The 10,320-nt window shown below is 41.0% G+C and overlaps 1 protein-coding gene across 1 annotated transcript; it reads right to left on the bottom strand.

The window, feature by feature from the left end:
* Positions 1–508: 508 nt before the first annotated feature.
* LOC123089568 (flowering-promoting factor 1-like protein 5) lies at positions 509–1,223 on the bottom strand. Its single transcript, XM_044511214.1, has one exon. The coding sequence runs from the start codon at positions 1,202–1,204 to the stop codon at positions 872–874; it is 333 nt and encodes a 110-aa protein (XP_044367149.1). The 5' UTR covers positions 1,205–1,223; the 3' UTR covers positions 509–871.
* Positions 1,224–10,320: the final 9,097 nt, after the last annotated feature.

Below are 10,320 nucleotides of genomic sequence, written 5' to 3'. Positions count from 1 at the left end.
TCGGGGTCCCAAACGCGCGCAATGGAAATCAAAAGCTGAACATGCCAAGAAAATTAGTGGAAAATTAATCAATATATGCAAAAGAATTAAATTACTATTTAATCCGCATTGCATAACATAGATGTAATTAGAAATAGTTAATCATTTGATCGACGTATATGAAAATAGGAGAACTCATGACCAGCAAAGTACGCTATGTAATAGCACGAGATACGTACAACCGGTTTTGACGATGGTCCAACAGTATGCTATATATGTATGTAAGCATATATCCCTATTAGTGCTAGTTATGACTTGTTATCATTTTTTGTCGTACTTTAATGTTGAATACTGGTAGTTCTGAACTTTAATAAATACCTCCATTCAGGTTTATTAGCCGCCGCCGTATTTTGGGTTAAAGTTTGACCATACATTTGGCTAGAAAAAATGTTAATGCATGTCACAAAAAATTATATTGTTTGATTCGCATTTGAATGTAGCGTCCAATGATATTATTTTTTGCTATATATAATTTATACTTTATTATTTAAAGTCATGGTAAATTAATATGATTAGCAATGAGGGGACTAGTAAACCCGGATTATAGAGGTAGTATATGGCTGTCTGAATTGCAATGATAAACATGACCAGCAAATGTGCAACAGCTAGCTAACAAAGGCTGTCACCCTTCAGGCCCACACAAACCAAACACACACGTACAATTGCAATTTACTACGGCACACACGTAATGCATGCATGCATGCCTTGATGCGTTCCGCCCTGATTTCACGCCTTAAGCAAATGCAAAAGCACTTAGGAGGAGTATATATAGCACACACATAGTCGCATAGAAGATCAAAGGCGACGTTGATGATGGAGTGGAGTAGGTCAATTAAGTTGGGACGTCGACGACCTTGAAGCTGTCACGGTTCTTGAGGACGACGTCGTACATGTGGGTGGAGCGGAACTTGGTGAAGTCCCTTGGGAGGGAGATGAGGTCGATGCCGCCGTCGCGGCGGTGGAGCTGCACGATGTCGCGGTTCTCGTAGTAGCGCTCCCAGCCGTGCGCGCCGAGGCGCCGCTCCAGCAGCTCCAGCGTCGTCATCCTCTCGCCGGTGGGCACGTACAGCAGCGCCTTCCGGCCCGCCGCCGGCTGCTCCGGCTGCAGCTGCATCACGCCGTTCTTGAACACCCACACGCCGGAGCCCGAGCCCGACCCAGACATCCCTTCTCTAGCTGGCTGAGATGTGCGCACGCTATCGATCGGGCGGGGTGTGCATATTATATAGGCTCAAGGTGCCGGAGCCAGCGTTAAGCGCGCGGTAGACTAATGCACCAGCTAGGATCGGGATTCGACGTCACGATCAGGCGGCGACGGCTGCATGCTCTCGATGATTTGCCTATTCGGGTGCTCCTCTTTTGAAATAGTTGCGGCTGGTTTTAGCCACTCCCGTCTTTTCAGTGTGGGAAAAGAATGTTCGTCCGGCGAGAGTGGAGGCTGACGTTACGTCTTACGTGAGTATCTCCGGACGCAGCAGAGAGTTGTCAAGTCTGGCCGTTGAGGTGCCGGTGCTCTGTACTTGCACACATGCGTTGGAGTTGGACGACATGCTCGCAATCGCAAGTCGCTAGTGCATACATCTGGCGCCTCTTTGCCTCGTCGCTCTCTCTGTCGGCTTGTCACTTGTCCATCTTGCCGCCGCCGCCGTCGCCGCTGTTTAGCTCTCCTGCAAGCTAGTCGTTGCCGACACTCTCGGCCATACCCGGTGCGCATGCCATTTTCCATGACCACCGCACAGCTGTATCAAAAGACAATTCTTTCGTTCATTTCTTTGCTTGATTGTGAGAGATCTTTCACAGCTACGCTATTCCAAACTTTCAGATTATGTCGGTTGCTTGAAAACTAAACAGTTTTTCTTAGAACAGGGGCCGCAGGCGAGAGCCAACCACAATGTACAGCCAGAGGATAATAAAGGGAATAGGGAATGTAACCCCACACGACAGATAAAAAGTGCTGAAGGAAAGCTAATAGACTACGAACAAAGAAGCAAAAGGAACAATGTCTAAGCCTCGACCACCAATGCGCTCGAACTAGAGGGATAGACCAAGTCTTGAGGCTGGTCGTAATGGTAGTATCATAGCTAGTATCATGCATGTCAACTAGGCAATTTTGATGAGGTGTCATAGCATTAAATGAAGAAAGAGAAGGTGTAGTATCATATCATGATACCGTATCATATTAAATGCTATGCTACTTTGTGTCATGCATGGTAATAAATAGAGTACTACATGATACTAATATCTGATACTATGCATTAGGGAGGTACTCCCTCCGTCCTTTAAAGAGTGTACTTCCAACTTTCTTGGAAAGTCAAACTTTTTTATATTTGACCGTGTTTATATAATAATACATCAACAATTATGCCATCAAATTAGTAGCATTAGATTCGTGATAAAATATACTTTCATCATATACCTATTTGATTTCATAAACATTGATATATTTTTGCACAAACTCGGTCAAATTTTGAAATAGTTTAACCCTCCAACAAAGTTGGAAGTACACTCTTTAAAGGACGGAGGGAGTAGTATCATACACTAGTATCGTATGCATGATACTATTATATGATACTCCCCATTACAACCAGCCTGAGGGGAAGCCATGCCATCAGAGGAAGATTATGCCTCGGTTCCCTCCCGATTGGTGAGATGGCGTCACAGTGCCATCCACCTCCACCACCGAGGAGAGAGGGCATGCTTCTCGACGTCGTCCCCAAGGGGGGAAATGACACCTTAAACGTCTTAGATGTCAATGGTCATAACCGTCATCCAAAATTTCCCCCAGACATAGCTCCCAGCCCAACTCCCACCCAGCCTCTCCGCGGTCACAATAGAGGGGCGACGGAAGTCGACACTACCAAACGCCCTCCGCTACCAGAAGGGCGCAACCCTCACAACAGAGTCTGCTGCCTTTGAGCCCTAGGTCCTCGCCCCAGAAGAGGAACAGCCAAAGACCTCGCTGCCACCCTTGGTGGCTATGTGTGAGATTCCCCATGGCTATTTTGGCGATAGTGAAGGCAGAGGGAGAGAAAGGAACAACGACATGGATAAAACCTAGTTGCCCTCGAGTCTCCCTTGGGGGACGATGTGAGGGATGGCCTGAGGTAACAAACTGGTAATTAATTTCTGATTTCGTTCTACCGATAGGGATAATGAATCAACAAGTGGGGGACACAATTTTTTTTTTGAAAAGGAGGCGTACCCCCGGCCAATGCATCTCTTGATGCATACATCCATTTATTAAAATAAAGTTTTCGAAGGTTCCAACAAGAAGCCTTAAAACAAAACAAAGTGGGGAACACATGGCTCAAAATTATGTTCGTATAGTCTTTTATGGTGGTTGCTTTCATGGTGACGAGAGGATACATCATATAGTAATGGGTTGACACCTATGAGTCTGAGAGGAGAATAGTTTGCAAAGAAGAGCTAGGGCCAGTTCTTTTCGCCCCCCTCCATAGCTTCTCTCAGAATCTCCCCTCCATATATTTTTTACAATCCTAACTAATTAGACCTTAACTAGATAGGATTGTAAAAAATAATATGAAGTGATGATTCTGGGAGAAGCTGGGGAGGGGGGCGATTAAGAGAGAATCGCCCAAAAAAACTGGCCCCTAGTATTGGGACTTGAGCCGGATCGAGTCAGCAGTGTATGGCTATGTCAAACCTCGAATAGTATCGGGCTTGGGCCAGCCGGCTTGGCCAATGTATCACACCCTGCTTGCTTGGCACATGTGCCTCAATGGAGACTCAAGCACGACACACAATGCATTAGATCACTCTCACACCTTGCCGACACGAACCTGGTCCGACAAGATGGTGTTACCTTTTTTTTTAGTAACTCAAGATGGTGTTACCTAGTAGCATTTCACAAACTCGTGGGCCGGCCCAACTAATAGAAGCGGGTGAGCAACGCGTAGTTTCCTTTCCGTTCATGATGCGATTTCCCCCCTTCTTTTCTTTTGTTAGTTTTCTTCTTCGGTTTTTTGTTTTTCTAATATATTTTTCCTTGTTTTCTTTAGCCAGTTTTCTTTGGTTTCTTTCTTTTGTCTATTTTTATGTTTTTCATCTTTTTAAAAATTCATGAACATCTATCTATAAAATAAAGACCCAGTGGGGCAGATTCAGCAGATCTCGGCCATCCATTAGCATTAATCAGACAGTTCTTATTGTCCTAACGGTGAGCAACTAAACACATTTAGCGCTAAACGCGCTTACTGCTAATCAATCCTTTCTCTCCCTGATCCCCTTTCTTACGTACCCTTTCACACGAAAGGAAACGGCCACAACGAACAGTCGTGTGATCCCCTTCTTTACATACCCTTTCACACGAAAGCAAACGGCTACAGTGAACCGTCGTGCGATCCCATTCCTTACGTACCTTTCCATACGAAAGGAAACTGCCACAGCAAACCGCCCCACAGCGCTGCCCCATCAACTCGCTTCAGCGACGCACGCCGCCCCCATCGCCTCGACCCGCAACAACTTCAAGGACGCCGCCCCTCACATCTTTGTGCCGACTCTACCCATCGTCTTTGCATGGCCTCGGCCGTAGCGTCGCCGCTGCAACTTCAAGGACGCCGGCTGTCGGGGACGCGACCTACACTGCCTGGCTGACCGGTGGGGGCGCGTCGGAGGCGCCGCCTGGACCGCCCATCGCCATCGGACCTTTCAAGGACGCATGGCCGTCTGTTAGCGTCGGGCCATCAGACCATCATGGACACTGCCTGGACCACCTGCACGTCCCTCTCTGTCGGGCCTAGGTCATCAGCGCCGCCATCAGGGGACACACCGCCGTCAAACACGCAACCGCCGGCCAGAGGTCTTTCATCTCCGCTTTCTTCCTTTCTTGCGGAGAAGATTGATTCATGTTTCACTGAACAGAAAAGCAGCATGTATGCATTAAAAACTGAACCCAAATCATGTTTCGTAAAACTAAACCAAAAGCAGCCTTGTGTGCACACATTCAGCAGTTATTAAGCTTCATTACCAACGTGCGCTATGAAACAACTAGGTTAGACAGTGATACGAAACTTTTGGTGGCAGCTGGCTAGTGGATCAGGTGTGCTGATTTCAATGGATTGTGGTCAGATTTTTGGATTTCTCTTTTAGCGGCCTAAGGACATGGTATGTGCCCCCTCCCCTGGTCACTTGCATATACCATTAATTACGTTGGATTAGTACAATCTTCAACCCATTTGAAGGAAGAGATGAACCTGCCGCTGGTTATGCTTACACAAACTATTTCTTTTGATGCTACTTTTCTAAAGAAAATTCAGGTATATCTTCAAGCTGGATTAAGATTACACGTGCGTTGCGCATTTACTAGTTTTTAAAAAAATACCTATAATTTTTCATGACTATTAAAATTTTAAATCAAGCTTTGAATTACATGGACATTTTAATATATATCCTAACATTTTTTAGTTTAAATTTTTCTAAATTCGTAATTTTTTAAGAACATGCAAACATTTTAAAATTCATAGTTTTTTAAATAACAATTGAGATCAGTAGTTGAAGTTCACGAACATTTTCTAAAATTCAATAATATTATTTAAAATTGATGAAAAGAAAATAAAATTGTGCAAAATAATAATTTTGTGATCATTTTAACTTCCAATTTATGTTATTTTAAATGTCTATAATTTCTACCAACTGGTTTTTCCAAAAGAAGAGGAACCTAAGGGAAAGAAAATTGCTCAAAGTGAGTGAATGGTCGCACACGAGGTGCCCAGGTGGCTATGTCTGCTGCTTGGAATAATTCCAGCACTAAACCGAGGTGGAGCTACTGAGAGCCTAAAGACGTAGCTCCACCTCGCGGGCACCGCTATGTCTCAGACTCTTAGTAGCACGTTTGTGCATTTGAACACTCTGTTTCATTTTCCCCTCATTTTTTCTCATTTTTAAGTTTGTTTAACAATTCACACAATTCATATTTGAAATACATATACTCCAGTAAAACTTACTGACAATTTGAAAAAAGATGTGCCACTTTAAAAAAAATTGTTGATAGCATTTGAAAAAAAAGTATCAATGCATATTTGAAAAAAATTTATAACACGTATTTGAAAACATAGTTCAAAACATGAGTTTGAAAAAAATGTTAAACATGAATTTTCAAAATGGTAAAGAATAAATATGAATGGTTCAGATGTATATGAAAAATGCATGATGTTTATGAAAAAAATGTAGACATAAAGCATGTATCTAACAAAAAACATTGTATTTAAAAAATGTTAAACATGTATAAAAAATATTCCTTATGTATAAGAAAAATGTACAATGTATATCAGCAATGTAGACAATGAAACATAAATTATAAAGATGTTAATCGTATATTTGAAAAATGTGAAACATGTAAAAAAATAAGGTTTAAAAAAATATATATATATATAATGTACAACGCGCATGGAAAATATTAGACATAAAAACACATATATTTTAGCATCTTAATGACGTATTTAACAATTGTTAAACATGTAAAGAAATCTTGACATATATGAAAATTGTAGACATAAAAACGTATATTTTTGAAAATAATAATCATGTATTAGAAAAATGTTAAACATATATAAAAGAATGTTCTTGATGTATACAAAGAATGTACATTGTCTGTGATAAAAATTGATATATGTTGAACAAAAAGAAAAAAGTAAACAAAGTAAACCTAATAAAACAGCGGAACAAAGTGAAAAACGAATAAAACCAATGCAAATCAAGAAAACAAATACAAATGAAGAAAAATGAGAAAGAATGGCAGAAAATCCGAAGAAAAACTGAAGAAACCTAATGTAAAACAGTGGTAAACAGTCAACCCAATGCTACAATAATGGGCCAGCCAAATCGAGACATAATACGTCTCGATATAGGTGACATATAGCTCCCTCGCTGCCTCGACTCTAGCACTGGGGGCACACTCGCCTTAGTGGGTCGGCAAATTAAAGCGGTTTTGGAAACTAGTCTATAGAACCTTTCATTCGGGCTTTTTCCTTTTCTATTTTATGTGTTTCTTTACCAAATTTCTTTAGTGTTGGACCCATCTCTTTGAAGCGAGAGGCATGTTGTCCTTGGCATAGTACGGGACGGAGTAGAAGGTCACTGTCTCAGGGGCCGCTGCCCCACACATGACCTTGGACCTTCGTCGCAGAGCTTGTATAGAGGATTTCGACAAAGATTGCTTAGTCCTTCCGGGGGATGACGTTGTAGTAGCGTTTGTCCAGAAACACCATTTACAAAAAAATCGAACCGCCTGCTCGGGGTTCGGCGACAGGACATTCTTCTTCTCTGCATGAACGCATGATGAGTTGGAGAAGAAGTTTGGCACCACCCGAGCAACGTTGTGTTGTTGGCAGCCATTGTGTTCTCCAGCGAATTTCGTGTGCGCTTTCGTTGGAGAGGAAAGACGAGGGGGAGAATGTGAGAATGTACTCCTCATCGAACATTTGGCATGGTATTTGTAATGCAATTTGGGGGGGGGGGGGGGGGGGGGCATTCATGAAAATTAATTCTCTCTTGAATGTGGTGGAAACCACAATGGGAATATGAAATGGATTCCATGAGTGAAAGCACGCCGGGCGATATGAACTCGAAACTCCAGTGCCATCACGTTATGTTTACAGGTTATTAGCTACATTCCCAACTGCTACTAGAGTCAACGAGCCAACACCACTAATAAATGGGACCAGAATATCGCGTGGCTGGTGGGACCCATTTGACTCTAGTGACTCTGGTAAGGCCAGGCAATGCCACTAATAGTGGTAGTAGTGGCATTGCCTCCTTCCCAAATGCTACTAGGGTCCATGAGCCAACGCCACTAATAAATGAGAGCTAGAATAGCGATCGCATGGCCGGTGGAACCCATCTGACTCTGGGGGCACCGGTAGAGCTACCCACGTCACTAATAATTTGTCTACTAGTGACGTGTGGCTATGTACAATGCCACTAAAACTACCTGGCGGGTCGGACAACTCGGTCCTGTCTGCTAGTGACGTGTTGTGATATCCGCGCGTTACTAGTGATGTACTATGAGTATCAGCCACGAAATGACCCACGTCGGTGGTATTTTGAAAATTTACCAGCAACGACTAATTTTGTGACATCGCCACTAACTGTTTTCACCTATAAGGGGTTTCCTACTAGTGTACGTGAAATTTTGGTGGTGCTTTTCAGTCATTTCCTAGCAATAGGCATAGTGGTGTGGTCGATCGCATGGTTGTTATGTTTAGATCTAATTGTTTTACCTGTAATCTTTGTATGTGCGGGTTTCTATTGAGTACTGTACTATAAGATTTTTACTGATAAGTTTGTTCCTTTTGGGGGTTTAGGTAACTCCCTCCAGCCCTCACCATTGTATTTATCTCAACATATCTTGAATTTGTTGTTATTCATGTTTCCTTTGCTATTCTGGTGATGTTAATTAGCTCTCATCTGCAAATGTACTGTGAATCTAATATACTATCAATCTAATATAAACACACTAGTGTTGCAACTCAAGTTTCTTCTTCACTTATTTGTCTGTTCTTTTCTTCTTTATTTGGATTACCAACTTGGCCAACTATTCAAGTTATCAGAGTCCAATTTATATATATATAAAAAAGAACTTTGCCCGTACTTCTCCCAAGAACTATCTCTTGCAGATAAACACACGGGTTATCAAAATTCTTGTAACCTTTTATTCTATTTTCCATTTTTCTATACTTTGTCTTCATTTATTCTTTTCAAGTGATTCTTTTCCAGATTTGTTTTTGGACTTCGTACAACCACGACTGTGCTCTGTACAACATATTGTACATGGATTCATGGGAATGGGAAATGCTTGAAATAGTTTGATCAAGTATGCTTTGTGACTTCTTTTCGCCATCACTGCTAATTTCTTTTGCGAATTCTTTGATGTGTATCATGTTAGGGCTTTTAGCACTTTCTCTATGCTAGGGAAGTATTCCCTAGTTTCGTCAGCTAGTTGCATACAATATGACAAAGTTCGACCTGAACAAGATTGACTTGGATGTTCCTACCAAGAAGAGGAAGAAGACTCACTGTTAGATCTTCTCAGTGAAGACCAAGTGTCAGCATTACATGTTTCTTTTTCTTTTGGTTAAAATGTTTTCCACTACTATCACTGGTCTTCGTTATTACATGTTCAATGTGTATAGCTATCATACCACCAGATATTTTTCAGATCTGAAATACTGTAGAAATATTGGATGATGTTTCTGTGTTGTTCTTGTGGTTGGCATAACAATTTTGCATCACACGTGCACTAGTACTATAGGATAATGTGTACAGTGCTTCTTGCTATTGAGCTTGAACATACTGTAGATTTTGCTTTATGCTCTGAAATGTGAAGATCAGTATATCTATTCAGCTAGAACAAACTGTAGATTTTTCAATATCATTGTGCTTCCTGCTATCAATAAATCATGTTTTCCCGTGAAGCTGGCTGGCCATTCTGTTCAAAACAAGCTAATACTATACAGATTCATTAGTTTTGTTCATGAACATTTTTTTATGCCATGATCTCTTTCAAATTTTTGAACTAAGTTTGAATTCAAAAACATTTGTAATGCGAGAACAGTTTTTGAATTGGATAAAAAAAATCGAATCCATAAAAAAGTTGAGTTTGATGAATAATTGTTTGAATGCCTGAACATTTTTTGAATCTATAAACATTTGATGAGAATTTTTAATACTAGAAATTAATATTGATTCTTCTTTTCTGTTTTTAAGAACCAAATTTTCCTTCTTTATATTTTAGAGAAGAAATTTCTTTATCTTTAAAATATCAAGGAAAGATATCAGAAAAATAACTAGGAGTTGGGCCAGCCCAACCAGGGGTGGAGCCAGAATTTTGGTATAGGGGGGGCCAAGTTGAGTTGAAAAAAATTGTCCGGAGCGAAGAAATAACTTCCTTAATAATATGTCATTTTGAGGCCATAAAACATGGATACATTTGTGTAGTAATACTCTACATTTAGCTCTACAATTAACAATGAGATGAAAAAAATTAACAAATTCATCCAAAGAAAACTTAGCTACTAATTTTATTCAACGTAGATTTTTATGCAATACCGAAGAAGTTGTGTCCTATTTGGCGGCTCTTAGAAAACAAATAAGCTTTAGACTGTTTGAGGGCGATTTCTATATTCATAACTGCCCAAACGCAAGCTTCAGAAACAGCCTCACAACACAAACAGAAGAACTGAATCTGATGTATAATTTTGACACATCAAAAACTAAACTCTAATGTATAATTTTGACACATACAATAACTAAAATCCCTTATAG

Source organism: Triticum aestivum, chromosome 4B (assembly GCF_018294505.1).
Source record: "Triticum aestivum cultivar Chinese Spring chromosome 4B, IWGSC CS RefSeq v2.1, whole genome shotgun sequence".
Taxonomy (NCBI): Eukaryota; Viridiplantae; Streptophyta; class Magnoliopsida; order Poales; family Poaceae; genus Triticum; species Triticum aestivum.
This window is presented reverse-complemented; position numbering and strand designations above follow the sequence as displayed.

Bases quoted from the DNA above. Each gene is read 5' to 3' on its own strand.
- LOC123089568 (XM_044511214.1), bottom strand. From the start codon at position 1,204: ATGTCTGGGTCGGGCTCGGGCTCCGGCGTGTGGGTGTTCAAGAACGGC.